The following is a 27471-nucleotide window of genomic DNA, read 5'->3' as shown; positions in this document are numbered from 1 at the left end:
AGCAGAGCAGTTTCTGGGAGGCATCCATCTAGATGTGGGCTGCATTAGGCACCACTGCATACAATGACATTGAATCCCTGTGTGTTGCTTTGGGAAACGCTGCTATTGTAGCACTAAGAGATGAGGTTACCCGGTTTAGGCTGGGCAAGCACACCCAGACACCCACATTCTCCTTAAATTACTTCACTAGCAACCTGCTTGGGATGATTTTTTTTTTCTTTTTTTTTTTAAGCCTGACTACATTCCCTGAATGGTCCAGTCTGGTCTTTTTATTCTCCTTCGTGCCCACACAGTGCCTTATTCTTCAAGTACACATACAACACATGTTACAATTGAATTCTTCTCCCTTAAAATCTTCTGGCAATAATTTTGCTTGAGAGGAATTTAATCGGCCCCATTCTCGTTTCCTTTTCTTGGGATTATCCCTGGGTAATACATCTTTAGAAGCTAAGAAACTATCTGAGCTTTAAGTCACGGGGATTTTGATAATAGAGGTGGCTTAACCTCCCCACGGGCAGAACTGCTTGGGCTTCACGTGTGTCATCTGCTCTTGCTATTTGCAAATCCTGTTGAATTTAAGCAGGTACAGTTCTATGGCACAAGCACTGTGTCTTCTTTATTTCTAGGTCCACACACAAGAGCTATAAGTAAGCTCCGCCATCGCCAGGAGGTGGTTTGGTTGCTTTTGTGAATGTAATTGACTGGGCTGTGAGCTAGGCCAGCATATACAACAGCTCTCTAATTCCCGTGCTGTTATGGTGGGTGAGACGAGAGGAAATTATCAGACTCAAGACCTTTCACTGGGAGTTCCCGTCGTGGCTCAGTAGTTAACGAACCCGATGAGGATCCATGAGGATGCGGGTTCCATCCCTGGCCTCGCTCAGTGGGTTAAGGACCTGGCATTGCCATGAGCTGTGGTGTAGGTCGCAGATGTGGCTCAGAGCCTGCATTGCTGTGGCTGTGGTGTAGGCTGACAGCTGTAGCACCGATTCGACCCCTAGCCTGGGAACCTCTATATGCCAAGGGTACAGCCCTAAAAAGCAAAAAAAAAAAAAAAAAAAAAAAAAAAAAAGCGTATAAGACTTTTCACTGAAGGGATTTCTACAAGATTGAGACAATATCCCCCAACACACTTAGCCCAAGGACAGAACCGTTGCCTGTTCAGACTCCCTTGCTAGCATTGTAAAGACAGACTGATTGTAGGGACGGGGTCATCCATGGGGAAATAAGCACATGGAAATATGCTGGAAAACTTAGGAGAACATAGGGTCAGACCAGAACCTCAGTTCAGCTCCCTCCTCAGCTGAATCCAGCAAGTACTCCAGTGCTGGGTGCTTGGGAAACAGGAGAATGATGCCTGGCCAGACGACATCCCTGAAGCTCTTTAGGGCCATGTCTCCCTAAAGACAGACACGTGTACCAATAATTGTAGCCACCTCCAAAGTTTAGGGGAAAGAAAATAAGAAGGCTGTTAACACTGCCTTTTAAAAAGGGACTTTAAGAACTGGAATTCATCAGGTGAAGAAAGAGAGAGAGGCATGTTTCTGGCAGCGGTAACGGCGCACCAGCAAGTCCTTGCCCTGTCCGATGGGTAGTGTCTTTCTGTGATATTCCTGCTAAGTACCTAACTGGCCTCTGCTGGGTTCCTCCAGTAACGGGGAGTCTAGGACAATCTCTTCCAACTTCAGAGAGCTCTAGTGATCTCACAGCTCTTCCTTCTGTTCAAGAGATCAGAGGCATTGCCATCCATTGGTACAACGCCCCCAAAGCCACAAGGAATGAGTTCAATCCATCTGTGCTGTGTAGACCCCATGGCAGTGCTTGTTGATCAAGAGCACTCTGCTGGATGGTGTGGTGCCTGAAAGTCTTGACTGATACCCATCCAGTGTCTAGCCCACATCCTAGTAGCTTTTGGGCCAGGGGGAAGTACCATGTACTGGAGCCGAGAGACTGAGATTCTAGCTTGGGATTCTATTCTCAGTAACCATATGACTTTTAACAATCCCCCCCAGCTTTTCCGAACTTGGAGTTATTCTTAACACGTCCATAAGAATTTATTGAGCATATGCAATGGTGTAAACAGATCCTGCTGTCAGGATTTCTCAGCCAAGTTGGGGAAGATGGGAAAGTGAAAAGTCAAGTGTAGATCCAGTGTCGTAAAGGCATTAGAATGCATGAGATTGAAAAGATGCACAAAATTGGCAAGCAGTTAGACTGACCAAGGTGGACGGGGGAGGGGAGAGCGCCTAACCATCAGAAATGAAAGAGGAGACACTAGTCCACAAATAAAAAGGACTAGGAGATGACACTTTGAACAACGGTAGCAATGGTATGCCAATCTGTTAGACAATTTAGATGAAATGGACAAATTCCTAGACAGACACAAACTACCGAGAACTGAGTCCAGAAGAAATAGAACATCTGAATAGATTTAGAAGCTGAGAGATCCATCATTGAAAGACTTCCCATCTGAAAGAAAAAAAAAAAAAAAAAAAAAAGCCAGGCTGTTCTGGTTTCACTGGTGACTTCCCTCAAACATTTAAAGAAGAGATAATACCAATTCTTCACAAATTCCTCTCAAAAATAGAGGAGGAGGGACTACTTCCCAGTTGAGTCAATGAGGCCAGTATTATTGTCAATTAGGCCCTAAGGCCAAAATAAGACAAAGACGCGGCAAGGAAAGAAAACTACAGATCAGTATCCCCTTTGAATATAGATGGAGGCGTTCTCAACCAAATACCAGCAAACCAAATCTAGCAAGTATAAAACCGATCATACCCCATGACCAAGTGGAATTTATCCCAGGAATGCCAAGTTAGGTTAAAATCCGAAAACGTGATATAGTCGCACATGGGATCTTTATTATTTGCCACTAAAAAGGAATGAAGTACCAATTCATACTATAACACGGATGACCATTGATAAAAAACTTGCCAAGAGAAAGCAGCCGGAAACAAAAGACATCGTGTATTGTACGATTCCCTTTATACGAACGTCCAGATTTAGAAGCCAACCTGTAGAGACGGAGAGTAACTTAGAGGTTGCCATGGAGCTGGGAGAAATGGGGGGAGACAGCTCATGGATACAGGGCTCCGTTGGGGGTGATGAAAATGTTCTGAAGTTTTTTGGGGGGACAGTTGCCCAACTGTATGAATGAACTAAAAGCCATCAGGTTGTACTCTAAACTGGCGAATTTTATGACATGCGAATGAAGCAATTGCATATTTAGAGAAGAAAGCAAAGTGCCTGAGAGCAGCACCTGAGCCAGCCTGGCATTGATTCAACCCTACTTCACAGCACCTGTGTGTGCTGCCCCCGTGGTTCAGCACCAGCCTGCTGGATGGTTTGTTTCACTGCCAAGTGAACAGTAAGCCTGAGAGCTGTGGGGTGGGGCCCCTGCTTTGTCCCCAGCCCCCCCTGGTGCTTATCAAAGGAATGTGGAGATGGCTTTGGGGCAGTGACTACACTTATCTCTTCCATTTCCAGACATCCTCCGGGAATTCAACCCTTCCCTGAAAGGCTTCTCTGTTGGGACAGGAAGAGAAAACAGCCCTGGGGCCTTTCTAAACCAGGCTGTGGCAGGATCCCGAGCAGAGTGAGTGGGGGGCCCTGGGGCGGGGGCGCGGGGGTGGTGGTGAACCACACACATCCTCTGGGAACCTCTAGGTTGACCTAGACTGGGGTGTATGGTTGAAGGTTGGGGGGTTGGCCTAGGGCAAGGGTCTAAAGTCAAAGACTGGATGGGGTGGGCTCTCTTGGGGTTGTCCCTTCTTGTGGGACACATAAACCTGCTAGCCCACCCCTCCCTGGACCTCCAGGAACTAGTCACAGTTGATTCTGATGCCAGGTACATGCTTTGAGCAGTTGACTTTGCCTCCTCTATAAACCTCATGTTCACCTAAGGCAGCGGCCGTGAGCAGACTCTGTCTGAGTCCCAGGTCTTATCACTCTGGCAGTGCTCTGCCTTTCCTGCCCTCTTCTCCTCCTCTGCCTCCAACTTGCTTTTCAGGCTGCATACTTGGCATCCTTCCTGGCTACTGGGAAGAGCGCCAGTCTTGGGGGCGGGGCTTGGGGGTGGTCTGCGCCTGAGCCCTGGCTTCTCCCCTGGCCTCTCTAAGCCTTGGCCTCTAAGAACTGGGGCTGACCCTCTCCCACGGGGCAGCTGGGAGGCTCAGTGCCATGTTGAATGGGACAGTTCCAAGGAGCTGAAAATCATGCAGACACATTGGGTTGGGATAGTGGTCCCAGCAGCCATGCAGCAGGGCTGCACGACCCACCTGGGGAAAACTGTGAGTGAGTGACGGGACAACAGGGTCGTGGTGGAGGGTTCCAGCAAGCAGGGTCCAGCTCTCCAGGTCCTACAGCTCCAGGCCTCTCCACAATTCCGGAGCCCTGCATGCCTCTTGGGATTTGCTGCCAGGCCAGCAGACCAAGGCATGCCACATCCATCTAGGAAAAGTGAACAGAATGATCCTTTCTGATGCTCAGTCCTATGTTTCTTCCAGAATCATCACAAACCTCACTTTACCATGTAGTTCCAAGGGATTCCTAGGTTTTGGTTCCTAGATCCCCTGAGACCTTCTCCCAGCTCTCAGCACAGCCCTGAACAGCAGTCCCCACCAGAGGAACCCTTATTTATCCATGACAGGAAAGGGCACACATGGACCAAAGCAGATATCGTACAAAACCTAACAGTTCTTGTAACAAATTCTGTGGCTTCATTTTCCTTTTGGTGGGGGAGGGGTGAAAGGCATAAAATTTTAGGCTCATGTTGCTGTGACCACAATCTTGCTTTTTTCCAAGCATGTGTCAGCTGGTGGTTTAAGAGGAGAGGCAGTCTGGAGGTCCTGCTGTGGCACAGTGGGTTAAGAATCCGACTGCGGCGGCTCAGGTCACCGAGGAGGCACAGGTTCAATCCCTAGCCTGATGCAGTGGGTTCAAGATCCAGCATTGCCACAGCTGCATCGTAGGTTGCAGCAGTGGCTCAAATTCAATCCTTCGCCCTGGAACTTCACATGCCGCGGGTGTGGCATTTAAAAAAAAAAAAAAAAAAAAAAAAAGTAGGCGAGGCAATTCCCAAGATGATTAAGTCAGGAAAGCATCCAAGAATGAAACGTCAGTTTGAAAGCATAAACGTAATGAAAGCAGCGAGTGATTCATATGGCCCTGGATCTCTTCCCTGCATTTCCCACGGCCTTGGGGCTCTTTCCTGCAAGGAGTCCCTTTGTCTCCCTTCATCCTGAGTTTAGGGAAGAGTTAGGGACTATTATTCCAGATTATTGTTGTTGCTATGAGACGAAGAAACTGTAGCACAAAGAGGCAGCACGGCCTGAACAAATGCACTGTCTCAACCATGTGGGCTGTGGTCTCTGCATCCCACAGGCTCTGTTCCAGGTCTGGTAATGACCCCTCCTGCCCACAGAGCAGGCGGACATTTACAGAGTATCTTCACACTTGTTATCGGCAGTGTCCTGTGCAGTATCTGTGAGGTGACAGGGCAGAAGGTCAGATGCCCATGTTTTGGTCTTTTTTTGTCTTTTGAGGGCCTCACTCGCGGCATGTGGAGGTTCCCAGGCCAGAGGTCGAATCGGAACTGCAGCCACCAGCCTACACCACAGCTCATAGCAACACCGGATCCTTAACCCACCGAGCAAGGCCAGGGATGGAACCCGCATCCTCATGGTTCCTAGTTGGATTCATTAACCACTGAGCCATGAAGGGAACTCCCCATGTTTTCTGAACGAGAATACTGAGGCTCGGCGACACCCAGCAGTCATCCCCAAACTCTGGTCCAAAGGCAGAGCCGCTGCCCCGCCAACTTCAGAGCCATAGATGAGGAGGCAGAGGCCCAGAGAGGGAAGTGGTTTACCCAAGTCTCTGCCCAGGTTATCTGACACCTGCCGGCTGTGACGAAGCCCAGGCCAGTTGGGCTGATAGTTAAGAGAGGACAAGGACCACGAGTAAGGCTTCCTGCCAGGGGCTTTATTGATGATGGTGACGATGGCAGTGGCGATGACAGTAGAAGAAACTCAGGGGATTGTTTCCAATGTGATGTTTACCACGTGCTGCTCTAAGTTCTTGATGGGCAATGTATTTAACCCACCAGCATCTCCTGGAAGGTGTGCTCGCCACCCCGCATCTTACAGAGGAAGAAACTGAGGGTTTGCAAGGTTATGTACTTTGCCGACGTCTCGAAGCTGCTTATTCTTAGTTCCTGGTAGCAGGAAGCAGGATTCAAACCCACACTGCCTGGCACCGGCTCTTAGCCTCTCACCCCACGGGGCTGCTTTGCTCATCTCTGCTAAGACCCACTAAGATGGGGACAGTTGGATTTCTCCCTTCTCTTTTTGGATTGAGAATTTAAGTCACATTCCTGCAGGTAGCAAGAGGCAACCAAATGTCAAACCCAAGTGTGTCTGACTCAACCGTGTCACCTTGACAGTAAGGGCACCCTTGGAGTTCCTACTGTGGTGCAATGGGATTGGTCAGTGGCATCTCGGGGGTGCTGGGACGCAGGTTCCATCCTCAGCCCAGCACCGTGGGTTAAGGAGTCGGCATTGTTGCAGCTGTGGCCTCGGTTGCACCTGCAACTCAGATCTGATCCCTGGTCCGGGAACTTCATATGCCATGGGGCAGCCGCAGAAAGAAAGTGAGGGCACCCTTGAGGCTGGGGCCATGGCACCTGCAGAAAGAGCCCTGCGTGACGTGACAGACTCATACTCAGCCCTGCTTGGCCTGAGTAAGCCTGGCTTGGAAGAGAAAGAAAAATAGATAATTAGATACACCAGTCAGAGAACAGCCCCACTAAGGGTCACCCCCTCAGGTGTAGGGTGCTCTCCCCATCCCAAGGCACTGTCACGACTCCCACCCCCAGCAGAGACCAAATGGGGACGAGCTGCGTGACAGGGCATGGCCTTTGGTCTGGCTTCCCCCACTGTGTGTCTTGTTCCCAATTTATCTGCTATGTCCTCTCCCAGCCCCAGCTTCATGCCCCTGCTGGTCTCATGACTTCTTCTCATGCGTCCCCACAGGGACTTACCTGCTCAGGCCAGGAGGCTGGTTGACCTGATGAAGAATGACACGGTGAGTCTGGGGGAGGTGGCACCTGGGGCCACTTGGGGCAGGACCGCCCAGAGCAGGGAGTGGGCAGGAGGAATAACGGAGACAGAGAGGGTCAGCCCTGGGGGTGGGGGACAGGGCCACATGGGAGTTCAGAGGGTCCACCTTTAAAAAATAACAACCAACGACTTAGTACCTGTGACCTCTGACCTCAGGACCCCCAAACCACAGATCGGAAATTGTTAATGTCCATTCAGCCCTCTGGTGTGTGAGGCCCCAGCCCTGCCACCTCCCCACATCCCTTTGTATTTTCTTGGACTTGACTCTGGGGAAAGGCATTCACTTGTTTGTTTCCTGTTCATTTCAGAGCATAAATTTTCAGGAAGATTGGAAGATAATAACCCTGTTTATAGGAGGCAATGACCTCTGTGACGTCTGCAACGACCCGGTAGGTTTCCAGGCTCTCACCCAGGACGTCCCCGGAAGGGATTTCCACCTGGGGTCGCTGGAGCAGGGTGGGAACAGATCCAGCCTGGACTGTGCTGAGGGCCAGGCAGACATGGAAACACAGGCTCTGTCCTCAAGGAACTCCCACTGCCAGGTGACAACTCCCCATCCCCTCATGGTTCTTGTGCTGACACAGCAGAGAGGTCTGGGATCAGAATTGCTGGACCCTGGGATTTGGTGAGGAGGCAGGGGCAGCATCAGAGGTTTATGGAGAGCAGGAGACTTTCCAACTGGGGAACACAAGAAGCTTTGTCAGGCAAAGTTTAAGAAGCGGTGGGTCGGGAGTTCCTGTTGTAGCTCAGTGGGTTAAGGACCCAGCGCTGTCTCTGTGAGGATACAGGTTCAATCCCTGGCCTTGCTCAGCGGGTTAAGGATCCAGCATTGCCATACGCGGTGGCATTGATTGCAGATGCAGCCCAGATCTAGTGTTGCTGTGGCTGTGGTGTAAGCAGGCAGCTGCTGCTCTAATTTGACCCCTGGCCTGGGAACCTCCATGTGCTGCAGGTGTAGCCATAAAAAGGAAAAAAAAGGAAGGGAGAGAGGGAGGGAGGGATGGGTTTGGGTCTTGCTGGCCTGGGAGCAACTACCCTGAGGGGTGGCCTTGCCCCCCAGACCCTTCCCACCCTACTTTCCTGGCATCAAAGTCACCAGGGTCTGGGGATTTCAAGCTTCGATGCGAAGGGCCCATGGTGGGGTGGTGGGATCATGGGCCCCCCTCCCTTGCTTCCTTTGAAGTTTTGATCCACTTGGTGGAGTCAGGCTTTTGGGGTTAGACCTGATTCAGAAAAAGGGTTCCACTGTTTTTAAAAAACATTTAAAAACCACAAGTATCGATATAGGTAAAAATCACCATTCAAATATATTTACACTTGGGGAGGGGGTTCCCAGGACCCCCTGCCCCTCTCATTATCACCCTCAGTGATTCGATCTGGTTCCCAGGCACTCAAGGCTCCAAGCAGAAGGACCCTAGGTCCTGAGACTGTCCGAGGCGCAGGCGATCTTAGAGGTCTCCTGCTCCAACACCATGTTTTATTTATTTACTTATTTTTATGGCCGTACGCATAGCAAATGGAATTTTCTGGGCCAGGAATTGAATCCGAGCCACAGCTGTGACCGCCACCAGACCCTTTAACCCACTGCACTGGGCCAGAGATCAAACCTGCACCTCCATGGCAACCTGAGCCGCTGCAGTCAGATTCTTAGCCCACTGTGCCACAGCAGGAACTCCCAACACCCCATGTTAGAGGGGCCTGAGGGGTGATGTGCTTTAGATAAGGCCTTACATCGAGTCGGCATGAAGCGGATCCAGAGCTCTCCATAGCCCCATGCGGAAGGAAGTGTCGCCCTGAGGACTGTGGGATTGGTGCGGAGGCTGGGGCCCCAAAAGGCAGCTCTGTGTTTTGGTGTTTCCCACTGTGGCTGAAATGCAGGAAAGAGGGGGGACCCAAGAGAGGCGGTGGCCCTGGTCTGCAGAGAGACCGGGTAATGAATGGGGTTAGCGACGTTTCCTCTTCCTGCAGTTCCGCTACTCCCCCGAGAACTTCACCAGCAACATCGGGAAGGCTCTGGACATCCTCCACGCTGAGGTACGAAGCCGTGCAGCCCAGCCCCGGAGCCACTCATCCCCAGGCCTCCTTCTTGGGCTTCCGTCTTGGCCTTGAGGCAGCTCTGGCTTCCTGCCGAGACCTCGCTGCCAGGTCCCCTTCACCTGGAGGCCAGCACCAGCCATGCTGTCAGTCCTGGTCCCAGCAGCCTGAACAGATAGGTCTCAGCAGGGAGCAGGGGGGCAGGGGAGGAGGCAGGGGTGAAGGACATGGGAGGGGACAGGTGAAAGGCCACGGGCCTGGCACCCGGCAAGAAGAGCTGGCCTGGAGTTCCCATCATGACTCAGTGGTTAACGAATCCGACTAGGAGCCATGAGGTTGCGGGTTCGATCCCTGGCCTTGCTCAGTGGGTTAAGGATCCGGCATTGCCATGAGCTGGGGTGTAGTTTGCAGACACGGCTCGGATCCTGCATTGCTGTGGCTCTGGCGTAGGCTGGCAGCTACAGCTCCGATTCGACCCCTAGCTTGGGAATCTCCATATGCTGTGGGAGTGGCCCAAGCCATGCAGCCTCTGTGGGGTCTTGACTTTGCTCAGGTGCCTCGGGCGTTCGTGAACATGGTGAAGGTGCTACAGATCATCAGCCTGCGGGAGCTGTACCAGGAGAAGAATGTCAGCTGCCCAAGGCTGATCCTCCGGTGAGTTGGAAGTTTCTCCACCTGTTCTCGAAAAAGGGCTGGGGGACACTTAGCAGAAAGGGACTCTGCTTCATTAGAACAGCCAAGGGCTGGGCGTTCCCACTGCGGCTCCATGGTAACAAACCTGACAAGGATCCGTAAGGACACAGGTTCGATCCCTGGCCTTGACCAGTAAGTGAAGGATCCAATGTTGCCATGAGCTGTGGTGTAGGTCAAAGATGCAGCTCAGATCTGGCGTGGCTGTGGCTGTGGGGTAGGCTGGCAGCTGTAGCTCCGATCTCACTCCTTACCTGGGATCTTCCATAGGCTGCAGGTGCGGCCGAAAGAAAGGAAAGAAAGAAAGAAAGGGAGAAAGAAAAGCCAAAGGCAGGAGTATGAGGAGTGCTGAGACCCCCCCCCCCAAGGTCCATCCTGGAGGAGACACCCCAGGGCTTGGGCTTCATGAGCCCAGACTGGTCTTCCTGAACCCTTGGAGTAGGGCATTTACGGCCCAATGTGCTTCTACTGCCGCGGTGGCTCAGGTTGCCCTCAGTCCTCCAGGGAGGAAAGAATAAAGCAGGAGGGACAGGGAGGCCACTGCGAGGGCCACTTCTAAGTGTGTTCAGAGCTTCCCTGCCCCCTCCCAGAAGCCCAGCTCAGGGACAGAAGGAGCCTCTGTCCAGTGTGGCTGCTCCAGGCTGGACATTGACCAAGGTGGGGGCTATTGTCACTTTCTAGAAGGGAGGATGGTCAAGTCAGAATCAGCAGGGTCTAGAGGACAGAGTGCACCCCCATCCCCAGCCTCCAGATCCAGAGGCAGCTCCCCCTCCCGTGTCACACGTGACCCTCGGGAATGAGACATCCTTCTACCACAGGCAGGAACCACTCCTTCCTGCAAGACCTCCTCTGGACCACCAGCCCGGATCATGGTGGCTGTGCCCCCGCCCCCTCCCTCCCTCCCCTGCTCTGTAGCTCTGCACAGCATCCCCCCCCCCCAACCAAGACAGCCCTGAGTCCATCACGCGGTAATTACCCGTGGGCCTCTCCCCACAGCCCTAAACTCTGTGTCTGAGTCACTGTCAGCACAGAGCAAGAGCTCCGTGGCTGTTTGCTGAATGACTGAATGAATAATTCACAAGGGCCAGATTTGCTCCTAGAAATTAAGGGATATCTTGGCTGTTCCATCAATCCATGCCAAACCGCCCCTGGGGGCCAAGACGCACAGGTCCCCTGAGGGAGGCCTGAGGATGCTGTGAGCAGCAGGAGGATGGCTGCAGGATGACACATGCCTATCAGCACAGCTGGTGTCAGGCGTGCTATTTTCAGCTACCGACTCATCCTCCGGTTCCCACTTTCTCCAGTCACTGGGCCACACGGGGGGATTAGTGTTTTCATTCCATTTCAGAGCAGCTCACCCAAAAGACTCTTACTGCCAATCACTGCAGGATGTTTAGACAATTAAAGCTACAGGTTCAGAGTAGGCATTTGTCCAACCTGGAATGGCCGAGTCACTGACTGTGGGGTTAGGCAGACTCAGGGTCGCCTTGTCCTACTGCCTCTCCACTGTCCTATCTCAGTGGCCGCACTTTCCTTGGTGGTCCTGAGCCTGCACTGAGCTGTCCACACCATTATCCCCTCCTCTCCCTGGACCAAAAGCTCAAACTCATAAGGCGGCTTGTCAGGGCAGAGGTACAGACTGGTCAGAAGCAGACTCGGGATTAAGAGCCCAGGTTCAGACCAGGCAGCCTGAAGTTCAAGTCCTCACTCGCACACTCAGCATCCATGTGACCTTGAGAAACTACTTAACCATCCTGAACCTCAGTTTTCTCATCTTTAAAATGGAGATGTGATAATACAACTTCTAGCATAGCTAAGAGCGTTAAACACGTTAATGCCTGGGAGTTTCCTTTGTGGCTCAGCCAACAAACAAACCCGACTAGGATCCACGAGGATGCAGCTTCGACCCCTGGCCTCACTCAGTGGTTTCAGGATCCAACGTTGCTGTGAGCTGTGGTATAGGTTGCAGGTGCAGCTCGGATCCCGCATTGCTGTGGCTGTGGTGTAGGCCGGCAGCTGTAGGTCCAATTTGACCCCTAGCCTGGAAACTTCCATATGCTGCAAGTGCGTTCCTAAAAAGCAAAACAAACAAACAAGGTTTTTTGTTTTGTTTTGTCTTTTTGCCTTTTGTAGGACTGCTCCCATGGCATATGGAGATTCCCAGGCTAGGGGTCTAATTGGAGCTGTAGCCACCGGCCTATGCCAGAGCCACAGCAACTCGGGATCCGAGCCGCATCTGCAACCTACACCCCAGCTCATGGCCACGCCGGATCCTTAACCCACTGAGCAAGGCCAGGGATCGAACCCGCAACCTCATGGTTCCCAGTCAGATTCGTTAACCACTGCCGCACAACGGGAATGCCACAAACAAGTTAATACCCATAAAACTCTTGGCACAGTAAACTTTCAGTATGTGTTAGCATCATTATTGTTGTTGTCACTATTATTTAAAAGAAGGCATGCCTTATCTGTGCTGCCGTGTTCTCAGATATTCATAAGCTAACTCAGCTCCCTAAAGTCACTCCTGCAGATGTCAGATAATGTAACTGTTTCATTTTCATGAGCAAATCCAGGTCTGAGAAATGTTTCTTTATTTTCATCTGGTGTAGCTGAGAGGTTAGCCAGCCAAGGTCCCCACTGGGACAGGCTTCTGAAACCTCCAAGTTAAAGATATTCTGAATCTCAAGCCAATATCTCTGCATTATGCGTTCAGACCCCGGTTCTGTCATGCACTCATCTCTTTGGTTTGGTCTGCAGGAATCTGTGTCCCTGTGTCCTGAAGTTTGATGATAACTCCACAGAACTTGCCTCCCTCATCGAGGTGAATAAGAAATATCAGGTAAGCCGGGACAGGGTTCCAAGGCCACACAGGAACTGCTCTGTGTTTGCATTGCTTAGTTAGAAAAGGCACAGACACTTTAATTATTTGGACCCCGACTGGGTATGAAGTTACCACTGATCAGTCTGCAGATTTAAAGAACTCCTGTGAGGCAGCAGATGTAGTTTGTTTGAATCAAGTTCTAGAGTCAAGTCACTGAACACGCATCACCAAATCTTTGTTCCTGATCTTACACGACAACAAGTTTGTCCACTTGTCCATGAAGAATGAGTATGAGGTTCTGACCCCCAGGGGGGACTCCTTACCCCCCAGGGAAGTCTGGGGTGTTCAGTGAGATAACATGCATTCTCTCTGCATTTCCCACCCCCTAGTTCCTGGGGAACAAGTGTTATGGGGACCCACAGGGAGAAAGCAGGCCAGCAGATAATCGCCAAACATCCTATGGGTTTTCGCTTTTAGGGACAAAAGATTTGATTTCTCCATCAGATCTTATTCCCCTGACTCTCTTGAGTTCCCCCACCCCCCACCCCCCACAAGTAATCATCCAGTCACTCCAGGGAATAACTGCCTTCCAGCTCTTCTCGGGGTGCGGGGTGGGGAGGTGACTGCAACAACTTCCAGGGTGGGTCCATCCTTCAGGCCCATGGGCTCCTTGTGGCGGAAGCCCTTCTCTGCAGCCTCTTTCAGGCAGGCTGGATCTGCCAGCGGTATCTGAGCTCAGGGGGATGAAACTCTATTTAACATCCTCTGAGGCCATCACCCAGCCATCACCCAACTTTCTTCTGCCATGAGCAGGTGCCTCATGCAATTCCAGGGGCCAAGAAATAAGCATCAAAATCAGGCCCAAGAATTAGGCCTGTGGAGACACCACGTCACTGTTGCTTCTAGGAACAGGACACAGCTGCCACCCTCAGCAGAATGGACTCTGTGCTGTCTGTCTAGCTATCACTAGCTTCCAAACCAAACCTGAAGCAGGAGCACTGACCATGGCTTATGTGAGAGGCTGTGGGAAGACCAGCAGCGGTCTTTCTCACCTTCTACAGTGGGAGCCAGGCTGTTCTTTATCCAATGGAGCTTTTCAAACATAGAACATGGGTTCAGATGCTGGGAACCAAAGAGAAGGAGAACCATTCACCAAAACGGCCTTTACTGACCTCTCTAGATTGGCCAGCTGTTCCCTGGTCTGATCTTAGTGACCCCTGACCTAGCATCCTGGACAAGCTCACAGCTCAGCCAAGGGAGGCTGTCAGGCCCTCTCTCTGAATCCTCTGATTCTCTACTTCCTGCAAAAGCTGTTGTTCCCATCCCTCTCTCTGGAGATGGTCATTGCTGACAATAACCACCATGTGCCACCATGGTCACATGCTGTCAATGACCACCATTCTCGTCACTGTTTCATATCTCAAGAGGTGCAAGGTTCCACTGTGAGCCATTGTGGCTGACCCATGGAGGCACTGGCAGCACCGACAGGATTTAAAGGATGGTCCAGGTCTTGGTGAACATCCTCCGTTTACAGATGAGGAAATAAAAGTCCAGAGAGGGAAAGCATCTTGCTGAAAGTCACACAGCTAGTCAGTGGTATTGCACCTTCTGCCTTCCTTAGGGCTCTACCTGTAACTGGAAGAGACTCTCCCAAGGGGTCAGAGGAGAGGCATCCCCAGCAGGGGGCAATCTTTCCAGCTCCCCCTGGAAAAGGTGTCTTGGTGTCATGGTGTTTTCTGAGGTAACCAAACTAATGTTCCAGGTATGGAAGCCTGACTTCCCCCTCCAGCCAGGATCCTGACTCCTGGCTCTAAATGGTGGAAACCCAGCAAGCAGTGAAATGGCAGCATCTAGCAGAAGTGAGAGCCAGAGTTAGGGTAACTGGTCCTCCTAGAACTGAGCCCAAGTGGAAGCTATGAGAGTAACAGCTCTTTTACCTCCAAGGCAGGCCTGAGCCTCAAAGAAGTGTGCATACACACAAAGCCAACCTCAACAAATTTAAGAGTATAGAATTTATTTCAAGTATCTTCTCTGACCACAATGGCATCAAACTAGGACTCAACCACAGGAAAAGAAATGAGAAAAAACTTACTACATGGAGACTAAACAACATGCTACTAAAAACCAATGGGTCAATGAGGAAATCAAGGAGGAAATTAAAAAATACCTCAAGACAAATGATAATGAAGACACAACCACTCAAAATCTATGGGATGCTGCAAAAGCAGTGCTCAGAGGGAAGTTCATAGCAATACAGGCTTTCCTCAAAAAAGAAGAAAAAAAATCTCAAATCAACAACTTAACCTACCACCTAAATGAATTAGAAAAAGAAGAACAAACAAAACCTAAAGTCAGCAGAAGGAAGGAAATCATAAAGATCAGAGAGGAAATCAATAAAATAGAGATTCAAAAAACAATAGAAAAAAAATCAATAAAACCAAGACCTGGTTCTTTGAAAAGATAAACAAAATTGACAAACCTCTGGCCAGACTAACCAAGAAGAGGAGAGAAAAAAAACCAAATAAACAAAATAAGAGATGAAAAAGGAGAAGTCACAACAGATACTACAGAAATATGAAAAAAAAAACAAAACCATGAGAGAACACTATGAACAATTATATGCCAACAAATCTGACAACCTAAAAGAAATGGACAACTTTCTAGAGAGTTACAGCCTGCCAAAACTGAATCAAGAAGAAATAGATCAACTGAACAGACCGATCACTAGAAACGAAATTAAATATGTCATAAAAACACTCCCTATAAATAAAAGTCCAAGACCAGATGGCTTCACAGGTGAATTCTACCAAACATACAAAGAGGAACGTATATCCATCCTCCTTAAACTTTTCGAAAAGGTCGAGGAAGAAGGAACACTCCCAAAGACATTTTATGATGCCACCATCACCCTAATTCCAAAACCAGACAAAGATACCACAAAAAAATAAAACTATAGGCCAATACATTTGATGAACATAGATGCGAAAATTCTCAACAAAATTTTAGCCAACCGAAACCAACAACATATAAAAAAGATCATACATCACGACCAAGTGGGATTCAACTCAGGTTCACAAGGATGGATCAACATATGCAAATCAGTCAACACCATACACCACATTAACAAAAGAAAAGTCAAAAACCACATGCTCATCTCAATAGATGCAGAAAAAGCATTTGACAAAGTCCAACATCCACTCACGATCAAAATTCTTACCAAAGTGGGTATAGAGGGAACATACCTTAACACAATCAAAATTATTTATGACAAACCCACAGCAAATAGAAGACTCAATGGAGAAAAGCTGAAAGCCTTCCCACTAAAATCTGGAACAAGACAAGGATGCCCACTCTCACCACTGTTATTCAACATAGTATTGGAAGTCCTAGCCACAGCAATCAGACAAACAAAAGAAATAAAAGGCATCCAAATAGGAAGAGAAGAGGTAAAACTGTCACTGTATGCAGATGACATGATACTATATATAGAAAACACTAAGGACTCCACCCAGAAACTACTTGAACTGATCAACAAATTCAGCGAAGTGGCAGAATATAAGATTAGCATTCAGAAACCAGTCACATTTCTGGATACTAACAATGAAATATTAGGAAAGGAATACAAAAATACAATACCTTTTAAAATTGACCCCCCAAAAATCAAATACCTGGGAATACACCTGACCAAGGAAGTAAAAGACTTATATGCTGAGAACTATAAAACATTAATCAAGGAAATTAAAGAAGATGTAAAGAAATGGAAAGATATTCCATGCTCCTGGACTGGAAAAATTAATATTATAAAAATGGCCATACCACCCAAAGCAATCTACATTGCTATCAAATTACCCATGACATTTTTCGCAGAACTAGAACAAACAATCCAAAAATTTATATGGAACCATAAAAGACCCAGAATTGCCAAAGCAATACTGAAGAACAAAAATCAATCAGGAGGCATAACTCTCCCAGATGTCAGGCAATATTGCAAAGCCACAGTCATCAAGACAGTGTGGTACTGGTACCAAAACAGACATACAGATCAATGGAATAGAATAGAGAACTCAGAAATAAACCCAGACACCTACAGTCAATTACTATTCAACAAAGGAGACAAGAATATAAAATGGGAAAAAGTCTTTTCAGCAAGTATTCCTGGGAAACCTGGACAGCTGCATGCAAATCAATGAAACTAGAACACACCCTCACACCATACGCAAAAATAAACTCAAAATGGCTTAAAAACTTAAACATAAGACACCATCAAACTCCTAGAAGAGAACATAAGCAAAACATTCTGACATCAAACTTACAAATGTTTTCTCAGGTCAGCCTCCCAAAGCAACAGAAATAAAAGCAAAACTAAACCAATGGGACCTTATCAAACTGACAAGCTTTCGCACAGCAAAGGAAACCATAAAAAAACCAAAAAGACAACTTACAGAATGGGAGAAAATAGTTTCAAATGATGCAACTGCCAAGGGCTTAATCTCTAAAATATACAAACAACTCATACAACTCAATAGCAAAAAAGCCAACCACCCAATGGAAAAATGGAAAAAAGATCTGAATAGACATTTCTCCAAGGAAGATAGATAGATGGCCAACAAGCACATGAAAAAATGCTCAACATCCCTGATTATTAGAGAAATGCAAATCAAAACTACCATGACATACCACCTCACACCAGTCAGAATGGCCATCATTCCTAAGTCCACAAATAACAAATGCTGGAGAGGGTGTGGAGAAAAGGGCACCCTCCTGCACTGTTGGTGGGAATGTAAGTTGGTACAACCAGTATGAAACAGTACGGAGGTACCTTAGACAACTATACATAGAACTACCATAAAACCCAGCAATCCCATTCTTGAGCATATATCTGGGAAAAACTTTCCTTGAAAAAGACACATGCACCTGCATGTTCACTGCAGCACTATTCACAATAGCCAAGACATGGAAACAACCTAAATGTCCGACATGATTAGATTAGGAAGATGTGGTATATATACACAGTGGAATACTACTCAGCCATAAAAAATAACAAAATAATGCCATTTGCAACAACATGGATAGAATTAGACACTCTCATGCTAAGTGAAGTAAGTCAGAGAGAGAAAAACAAATACCATATGATATCACTTATATCTGGAATCTAATATATGACACAAATGAACCTTTCCACAGAAAAGAAAATCATGGAGAATAGGGGTTGTGGTTGCCAAGAGGGAGGGGGAGGGAGCGGGATGGATTCGGAACTTGGGGTTAATAGATGCAGACTATTGCCTTTGGGATGGATTAGCAATGAGATCCTGCTGTATAGCGCTGGGAACTACATCTAGTCACTTATGATGGAGCATGATAATGTGAGAAAAAAGAATGTGTACATGTATGTGTGACTGGGTCACCTTGCTGTACAGTAGAAAATTGACAGAACACTGTAAACCAGCTATAATGAAAAAATAAAAATTATTATGTATATATTTAAAAAAAGAAGTGTGCACACACAGGAGCACGCATGCTCACACACCCCATGCACAAATGATTTAAATAGGCATGAATATCATCATTGACTCACCTTTGATTTCCTCATCAAATGTAAGACAGAAATAAAGATTATCCCCAAGAAAGTCATTTAATCAAATTCATCCTCACTCCACCTCCACCCTGGTCTTTAATCAGAAGCTTAAAAGAGGATCGGACTGACAGACTTAGGTTTTTCTTCTTTCCCAGCCTAGGTCACATAGATGCAATGGCAGCAGGGGCTAGGGGTGGGGAGCAAGACAAAGGCTGACCTGAAAAGTAACCAGCCCGCTCCCAGTCAGTTGGGATTTCCCTGCAGATTGATCTCCCTCGAAGGTCAGACTCTTCTTAATTCTAAGATGGAGAAAGAGTTCATACAAGGACCGTGGGCAGAGCACCTGCTGATCACTCTCCCCCTTCCTCCTGCAGGAGGGGACTCACCAGCTGGTTGAGAGTGGGCGTTACGACACGAGGGAAGATTTTACAGTGGTCGTGCAGCCGTTCCTTGAGAAAGTGGACATGCCAAAGACCCCGGTAAGGCCTCGGGGATGAGTGGGAGCCACAGGTAGCGCCCAGTTGCTTCTGAGCATCATGTGTGTTATCCGACATCTCGGTGACACGGCCCCTGTCTTCCGCCAGGATGGGTTGCCTGACAGCTCTTTCTTTGCCCCCGACTGCTTCCACTTCAGCAGCAAGGCTCATGCCCACGCAGCCAGCGCCCTCTGGAACAACATGGTAAGATGACTCGGGGAGGAAAAAATCAGTCTCCTTCTGATAAGGAAAGGGACCTGGAAAGCTCCTGGAGGACCTCAGACACCCATCACTCGGGCTGTGTGATTCCCTGCACAGGGATGATGACAAATCCCATTTCTTCTGTCCCCCCCCCCGCCCCCCGCACCTTCCACAGCCCTGCCCTGCGCCCCCACCTTTCCCTTCCCATCACCTCTTTCTCATTCCCCGTCTTCCTGCTATTTGGTTTAGCTGGAGCCTGTCGGCCAGAAGACAACACAGCATAAGTTTGAAAGCAAGATCAACATCATGTGTCCAAACCAGGTAGCATGAACAGCACAGCCCTGCCACGGGGCTGTCTACAGCTCCTTCCCCAGCCTTTTCACCTCTCACTCAAGTTTCTCATCATCTTCCCTCCCAGGGGCTCGGCCCCACCCCCAGCTCTATTTGCCTACCCCGCTCATTCCAGACTCCAATTAACCATCCCTTTGTCGATGTCTGATGGGAACATGACGGGTGACAGCTGGTGGCCGGGAGGGCCTAGAGCTTGCCTCTGCCCCCTCCCCCATGGCACAGTGAGCCCTGGCACAAGTCTGGGCTGCGCACCCCTCTTTCTGGCTGAGAGAGGAACGTGGCAGCACCACGAGGCCTGGGGAGGACATCAGGGGGGTGACAGAAGGGTATCCCATCTCCATGCAGTCCCGTCCCCATGGCAGGATGGGAGAGTGAGGGGCTGAGACCCAGAAAAATGTCTTCTAGAATGGAGGTGGGGGTGGGGAGGGCACCTGGAAGTCAGAGCTAAGAAAGCCGCAGAGCTCCGTGTTCACCCCCAAACCGTCAGACCCTTGCAGCTGCTCCCTCGCTTCTGTCGAATTCTTTGAATTCCCAAAGGGGTCCCAGGCCCTGGATGGGAACCCGCTGAGCTGGGGCTTGCTTGGAGCAAAAGCTCAAAGCGCCTGGTTTGTCTTGTCTGGGCAGGAGGCGCCGGGGCTGCTGCCGGGTGGGCATGGCTCAGGCTGGTAAGGGGGCCGAGAAGTGGGGGGACAAGGGCTTGGATTAGCAGGAAGTGGGGCTCTGTTGCGAAGGGGCAGGGTCAAGAAAGAGAGGTGACACAGCCACCCCAGCCAGCTGGGTGGGAGACGGAGCGCAGAGGGGCTTGTTCCTGGGAGCCCCTGCAGGCTTTATTCCAGCTGTGCAGGGAGGTCCTGGTACATCCTGGGAGGGCGCCCGGTGGTCGGCCTGGGCGTGGGGACGTAGAAAGGGCCTTGGCCGAGGTCAGTCCTCCTTGAGGGTTGGCGAGCCAGCCGGAGCAGAGCAGGAAGCAAGCTGGATTTGTCGCCGTGGCTCACCGCCCCCCCACACCCCACCCCCATCCTCTCACAGGACTGGCCATATCTGAGCACCTACAAGAACGACGTGCAGGTATCTACCTGTTGCTTCCTTCTGGGTCAGCAGCCAGGGCAGTGAGGGCCACCCCAGAGCTGGGACTGGCCCCGCCACGTGGGGTAGGAATGTGGGCAGCCAGTGGGGGGCCCCTCTAGAAAGTCCATCCACTTACGCCTTCAGAGAACAGCCCGGAGAGGGGGCCAGCCAGTCAACTCAGAGCCTCCTTAAAGACATAGCTGAAGAGAATCGTGCCCTCTGAAAGCTGCTCCAGAAGCAGGATGGTGTGGGCTGGGCTGGGCTGGGCGGGGCTCATTTTATTGATGCCTGATTGTGACCTTGGCAGGTGGGGCGGGGAGGGGGCTCTAAGCTGGGTGAGCAGATGGATCCCAGCCTGAAATTCAGAATCCTCTGTCGGCCTTCCTCAGGGCAGGGCCCACGCAGTCTGTGTTCCTTAAAGCTCTCTGGGTGACTCTGGTGCCCAGCCAGCCTCTCTGGCCCTTTCCAATCCTGAGATTTAGGGATTCATTCTCCACCCCTAGGATTATGGGAGCCGGTTGCTATGCAGTGACAGAGCCCCTTCTGCCTCGCCGCCCACCTCAGGTAAGCCCCCCTGTGGTGTGCCAGGTCCCGGGGCCCCGCTGCAAGAACTCAGTTATGGCTGGTGCTTGTTTCCTGCCTGGGAGGCCACCTGGAACCAGCCCCCGCCCTGTAGCAAAGTCTTACCCAGCAGGACCCAAGGCGGCCAGGCCGGGAACTGCTTGCGGCCCCCCAGCTCCTCCAAAGGGAGCACCCCTGGAGGAGCCACATGTGCCCCACCCCCAATGGCCCAACCTGGGGTGTGACCTCACTGAGGCCCAGAGGTGAGGGTGGGATGCCCAGGGAGTCCCATCCCCGCGGGAGCCAGCTCTGCGGGTAGCCCTGTGGTCCCAGGCTCTGCAATCACTACTGCCACCTGTGGCCGGGCTGGAAAATTCTCTGGAGTCTTCAGAAGAGACGTGGGGGCAGGGAGAGGCCCAACGTGATGGTCTTTGGGATCCTTGGTGGAGCCAGAACCCAGCTGTCAATGGGCTGGGCATCAGGCCCTGTACCTCCCCTCAGATGGGCAGGTGCCCATATGGCCATGCAATCAGGGCACTGCTACATCCCACATGGCCGCTGCCACCAAAGTGCTGGGATCTGCTGTGCCCTACCATCCCTCAGCCCCCAACCCGTCCCCAGCACCTCTCCTTTCCTCTAGGAGCAGGATCCTTTACTCTGTCTTATGGGGAAAGTCTGTTTTCATCTAACCTCTGCTGCCTCCGCTGCACCATGGCTGCTCACGGTGCAAACACACACGCAGGTCGGGTTTCTGGTCTTGCTTAAAGCAAGAAGCACCAAACTCTGACTGTAGCATCCTTCCCACGGACTCAAGGTGTCCCTTTGTCTTTCCAGTGCACGCCCTGAGACCTGCAGACATCCAGGTTGTGGCTGCTCTGGGGGATTCTCTGACCGTAAGGACTCTGGGCCCCAGGCAGGGTGGGGGTGGCTGTGTCAGCTCCAGGTCCCAGTCCTCCTCTGCATTATCCTTTCCCCCAAACCACCCCCGCCCTGACACCCTGGATCTGAGAGCCTGGCAAGGGCTTGTTTGCAGCCACTTGGTCTGTCCGGTGCATGAGGGGGAGTCTTTTTTGGGAGTGAACCGAACTGCCTCAGGTAGCAGAGGCTTTGAACACCTTCCATCGCCTTTTGGACAATTGCACAAGTCATCTTGACTCAAAAAAATCTAATAAACCTACCTGCGTAGGTGCTTTTTTCCCCTTGGATTATACATCATGAGCAGCTCCAACCCCCACGTCTGTTTCCTCTTTGCATCTGCCTCCAAAGCAGGAAGAACTCCATAATCGTGGCAAACGTTCTGCTCTTAAGTTCCAATAGGACCCTTTTACCATCCAGAGCACCACTTTCTGGCAGCACTTCTGAGGCCATGCGCTTGCCTTACAGAATGTCCCAGAGAGAAAGAAGAGGCGTGCAAATATATAAGAAATCTGTCCCCTGCAGTCCACTCAGGTCTAGAGGCTCTTTCTTCATGCACAGAAAGAATTTGGAGCAGAACGCTGCTAGCAGTATTATAACCGTAGTTCACATTTGCCACAGACCCCAGAGGTTTCAAAACTGTGTTTACAATTATGATCCAATTTGGACATCGGACCAATCCTGTGAGATAAGCAGGGCATGGCCTCAGTTCCCTAAGGAGGCAGCAGAGATTCGGGCAAGGCTTACAGCCAGGAAGGAAAAAGCCCGGGTTCCGACTCCCAGTGCAGCCTTCTGCTCTTGTCACGAGGCGTGCACACAGACAGCCCCCCCACCTCCCTGCTTCTCTCTAACTTACCGCCTTTCCTGTGAATTTTGACCTGTTTTCAAAGGCTGGCAATGGAATTGGCTCCAAAGCAGATGACCTTTCTGATGTCACCACTCAGTACCGGGGGCTGTCATTTAGGTAACGTTAACCCATGACCCCCTCCCATTCCATGCTCGCCCCCCAGAGACCGGGTGGGGGGTTGTCTCCTCTAAATGCATAAACACCGAAGAGCAAGGGCCGTGTCTGTAAGGGGGTCTCAGAAGGAAAACCTGTGTATTTCTGCAAAATGTACCAATCTGGTGAGCGGAGAGGATGTTTTACTGTCATTAACGCCTTTCTTTTAATTGTGCAGAAAAAGCAAACCGGGGTTCTTATCAGGCTCCTGGGTCAACCAATCCAACATGAAATGCACCCGAAAAGCACCAAATCCCTGAGTCTTCACCCGGCCACTTGCGTGTGTGTGTGCACCTGTAGATGCTCCCATGTCTCTGTTTACTGTCTGTCTGTCTGCCTTTATCCATGCCGTCCTGTCGTCACACCTCTGCCTCTATGTGTCTGCACACATCTGTCCAGAAAACGCCGAAATGCAGCACCCACTTCAGGAAAAAACCAGGTCAAAAATCACAACCAGTAGGCATGGCGGAGCCCCTCCCACGTGCCTGCATGATTGTGATTGAGGCGGTGGGTAGAGGGGCTATCGGGGAACCCAGGCATAAACCGGCAAGTGTTCCTTAAGAATAAAAGATGCCTGAGCGCTACAGGACCACAGAGAGGGAATACCCAGACCTTGCAGGAGGGCATTTGGCTGTGACTGGTTCTCAGGCCCCTTGACCTGTGAGAAGCACAGAGTGAAAGGCCCAGCTCTGATCAGCCTAACAGCGTGGCAGGCCCAGAGGTCTTTAGAGAATTGCCTTTCTTTCTGTTGAAGGGTTTGCTTGAGTGGCATCATGCAAAGGACCAAAATAAAAGTTACTGATGAAAAAATGAAAAATGCATTCTTTGTCTGATTAATCAGGAGTTCAGTCTCATGTTACTGAACTTCCAAATGTTATTAAGCCTCTCCTCTGCGTTTCTCTGCACACTGTGGGCAACCAGGATGAGCCAAGCCCAGGGTGGAACATGAATTACATTAAAGCCTCATGTAAACTAGCTGTTTTTGTATGGATCTATTTTCTTTCATGTTTCACCTAGTTCTGATCAAAACGAGGGCTTAAATATTTGTGTTCCTCCATATTTATTTGTGTAATTCTTTCTTTTCTCCTGGAAGTGGACCCAGAGAGATTTCCGTAGCCCGTTGGTCTTTTTTTCATTGTTGTTGTCTTTTGTCTTTTTAGGGCTACACCTGCGGTATCTGGAGGTTCCCAGGCTAGGGGTCGAATCAGAACTGTAGCTGCCAGCCTACACCACAGCCACAGCAACGTGGGATCCGAGCCGCGTCTGCGACCTACACCCCAGCTCACGGCAATGCCAGATCCTTAACCCACTGAGCGAGGCCGGGAATCGAACCCGCATCCTCATGGATACTAGTCGGGTTTGTTAACCACTGAGCCACAACAGGAACTCCAGTAGCCCATTTATCTTGACCAGCTACTACACTTGTTTTCAAAGATAGTTTTAGACAAGAAATTACAATAGATGTATTTGATGTGTGTGTGTGTTTACATATGTCTCTGTGTTTATATGTTTATTCAAAGAGACAAGGAGGCGGAGTTAGAACACAGTGACTGGAGGAAGTATATGGACTTATAGCTTCCTGCCAAGTGTAAAATGTTCTGATTAAGTGCTTTTAGTCCAAAGTAGGCAAGGTCAGGAAGCAACTAAAGTAGCAGTTTCATACCGAGTTGGGAAAGAATCAGAAGCTTTTAAAAAATGGCCAACCAGAGACCAAGTTTGGTTCAGCGTGGATGGATGGGAGGTGGGAGAGAGAGACCCGAGTGAGTAGAAGGGCCCCGGTCACCTGGCTTCTTTCTCTCTCCATCACCTGGAGCTCTTGAACCTTTGACTTAAGGCTGCCTTTGAATGAAGAACAGCCATGACTTTGATTCATGGCCTGTGTTTTGGAAGTCTGAATGGGAGGGCTGAGTGCTAACGCCGTGTTCTCAAAAATCACGGCCTGGAATAACATGCTGGGATTAGGGAGGGAGGCACAGAAGGAAAATCATGGTAAATACAGCACATCTGAACACTGGACTTTGTTAAAATAGAAATACCTCTCCCCTTGCCTCCCACATGTATTCGGTTTATGTGCATGAAAGTAAATGAAATTTTGAGTGTGTCTTGAGGTTAGATTGAGGGCCATACATTAGATGAGAGGAGATGAAATTAGATTGGGCGTTGGAAGGCCACGAGAGGCCACCCCCTGAACCTTCCAGTGGAATTGACCTGATGGCTGGGCAGAGAACAGCTTATGCATTTTCTAAAGATTTCCAGCTCTGTGGTTTTCCATTTCCTTTAGAAAGTTGATTAACCCCCGTGTACCTTGGCTTTCTTCTCTGTCAAACAGAGACAGATGCATCTACACGGCCAACTCCTTTGGAGATGGGAGATAACTAGCATCGAGCATCTGGTTCACGGGTGGATGCTGAGTCCATAGCTTAAGCGCGCTCCTCCTGATTTTTGGCAGAAGAGAAACTGTTCCCTTTTGCCTTCACATCTTGGATTTGGGCGAACCAACCCCTTGGGGAACTCAGATTTTCTCAGACTCTTTCAAACACAGAGAGGGCTCTGGCACCTCTCACAGGTGCTGATGGTGTGGGCATCATTGAAGGCTGGGAACGCTCTTTAGGAAGCTTATGTGTTGATTCGTTCTCTCTCACTGACTTGCTCTCTCTCTACAGTTCAGGAGGGGACAGCTACCTGGAGAAGGTGACCACCTTACCAAGTAAGTAACCCCCAGGGGCTTCTTGAAAGTGCCTCTCAGCTAAGAAAGGAGGAACTAACATCTTCCTTAATGCCGTTGAGATGGGAGGAGAGGCCTGTGGACAGGTGGCTGAAGGAGCAGAATAAACCCCATATTTGGAGCCCAGAGATGTGGGTTCAAGCCGTGGCCCTACCATGTGCTGGCCAGATGACCCAGGCCATGTTTGCACACATTCTGAGCTGCAGGTTTTTTCAACTGGCCCAGAGGGTACAGAGACAATCAGATGAGACAGTGAGTATTTGCTGTACTGTGCATTTAGAAAGAAAGGAAAGAAAGAGAAAGACAATTGATTACAATTAAGACTACTTGATAAGAAAAATAAAAATAAAAAAGGGACAGAAAGGGAGAAAGAAAGAAGAAAGAGAAAAGAAGACAGACAGACTGAGAGGCTCTTGGCCCCTGCTACCTTGGCCTAGCCTGTCGTGAAGTCACTTCAGCTCAGAGAGGCCATCACCTGTCACCCTCCTTGCTCCTAAGCTCTGTGTGCCCTGTGCACCCCTCCTTCCAGATATCCTGCGGAAGTTTAACGGAAATCTCACAGGCTATGCGGTGGGCACAGGTGACGCCAATGACACAAATGCATCCTTCAATCAGGCTGTTCCTGGCGCCAAGACTAAGTACGGCATCTGGGGAGAGGGGCCTGCGGGGTAGAGGGGGAGGCCTGTAGTCCCTTTGAAAGCTTCTCATTCTGACCTCTGTGTGCACAGGGGGTGTTGCTGCATTTGCAGCAAGGATCGAGAGGCCCTTGGCCATTCTCTTCCCTGGGCGCCTCTGTGACCAAGGTCACCAGGAGGCTAGAGGGCTGGACTTTGGACAAGAGCCACCCTCCTAGAGCCTGAACTCCTGGCCTTGCTTGCCCAGGCAGCTTGTTCCAATCATGCAGCTAACTGACCAGCTTCACCTAATGTTTACATCTTACCGTGGTGTAATGGTGCTGGAGAGATCCGCTCTCTCCAAAGCCTCGCAAGTGGCAATTCCCCCCGAGAAGTTCAGGGAGTACCAACCAAATGGGTAGGCGAGCCAGAATCTCCAGCCTTCGTGGCCCTTAGAGCAGCAACAGGTCATGTTCTGTCCCTACCCTGCCATGGAGTGAATGGGAAATTCATTTGAGAAGCCAGAGGCAGCTGGAGCAGACTGGTCAATCTTCCAGGCTGATCTCCCAAGGAGGCCCCTCACCCCACTTCCAGAAGCCTCAGCTGCCTGGGGCTCCTTGCTCCTGGCCCAGCCTGGGAAGACCCTTCTTGATGATGGAAACAGCTGGGGACAGATGGACCCACCACCAGGTGCCACCCCCAGGAGATCACCATTCTGTGGATCCATCTCACACCCTAACAGGGGCCTCAACTAGTGGGGTGCTTAGGATGTCTGAGATTTAGTCTTTCCACGAATTATAAACCCAGGCATGTGTATGGATATATATTTATTTTCTGCTTCTTTCTGAAAAACGCCTTTAGCTAAGTATACAAAAAGTGACACAAATACCATATGTAAGAGAGAAAAATCACAGCCACTGGGAGGGGGAAGAGGGAAAGAAGAACAGTGTCAATATGAGCCTTTTTAGGAAAATTGTGCCTGAGCATCGAACTCAGCTTCCTGGCTGCCAGGGTGAAAAGAGGAAGCATGCCAACACTTCCCTAGATCTAATTTCAGGATCTGTACCATTTCTTCAAAGGAGACGAATGGTTTCCTAGCATCGACTCCTAAAAGACACTTTGCATGTGGCGTCCTAGAAAGGAAACCATGAGTAACAAATTTAATTGACAGTCCCCTTGACTATAGCTTTAGGACAAACACACAGCTGGGTTTTCAAAAGGTTATTTGTTGCAATAACTCTCCGGAACGGGCAAGTAGCGCCTCGTCCCTGAGCAGCAAGGTCTCTGCCAGCTCATGGTGGGGGCTGCGGCTGGAGATTAAT

General features: G+C 50.0%; 1 protein-coding gene and 1 long non-coding RNA gene across 8 annotated transcripts in view; one reads left to right on the top strand and one right to left on the bottom strand.

Moving 5' to 3' along the window:
* The window catches only part of PLB1 (phospholipase B1), a 184098-nt gene that overhangs the window by 118589 nt on the left and 38038 nt on the right, over positions 1–27471 (top strand). For all 7 annotated transcript variants that reach the window (XM_085019712.1, XM_085019714.1, XM_085019713.1 and 4 more), the window contains 15 exons: positions 3487–3595; positions 7032–7083; positions 7427–7507; positions 9087–9152; positions 9706–9806; positions 12600–12681; positions 18613–18717; positions 18823–18918; positions 19165–19236; positions 20296–20334; positions 20838–20898; positions 21730–21788; positions 22701–22774; positions 25474–25517; positions 26065–26173. In XM_085019712.1, coding sequence (XP_084875838.1) covers positions 3487–3595; positions 7032–7083; positions 7427–7507; positions 9087–9152; positions 9706–9806; positions 12600–12681; positions 18613–18717; positions 18823–18918; positions 19165–19236; positions 20296–20334; positions 20838–20898; positions 21730–21788; positions 22701–22774; positions 25474–25517; positions 26065–26173 — 1150 coding nt within the window. The remainder of the gene's footprint in view (positions 1–3486; positions 3596–7031; positions 7084–7426; positions 7508–9086; positions 9153–9705; positions 9807–12599; positions 12682–18612; positions 18718–18822; positions 18919–19164; positions 19237–20295; positions 20335–20837; positions 20899–21729; positions 21789–22700; positions 22775–25473; positions 25518–26064; positions 26174–27471) is intronic.
* On the bottom strand, positions 14666–22421 carry LOC146404907 (uncharacterized). Its single transcript, XR_014842387.1, has 2 exons — positions 22074–22421; positions 14666–18905 (listed from the first exon to the last, which is right to left on the bottom strand). It is a non-coding gene; the product is annotated as an uncharacterized LOC146404907 (long non-coding RNA).

This window comes from Sus scrofa, chromosome 3 (genome assembly GCF_054392235.1).
Source record: "Sus scrofa isolate SSC_HxYL_T2T_F1_AM1 chromosome 3, Sscrofa_HxYL_maternal_Yorkshire_Landrace_v2.0, whole genome shotgun sequence".
Lineage (NCBI taxonomy): Eukaryota > Metazoa > Chordata > Mammalia > Artiodactyla > Suidae > Sus > Sus scrofa.
The sequence above is the reverse complement of the archived record's forward strand: the minus strand, read 5'-3'. Positions and strand labels throughout refer to the sequence as shown.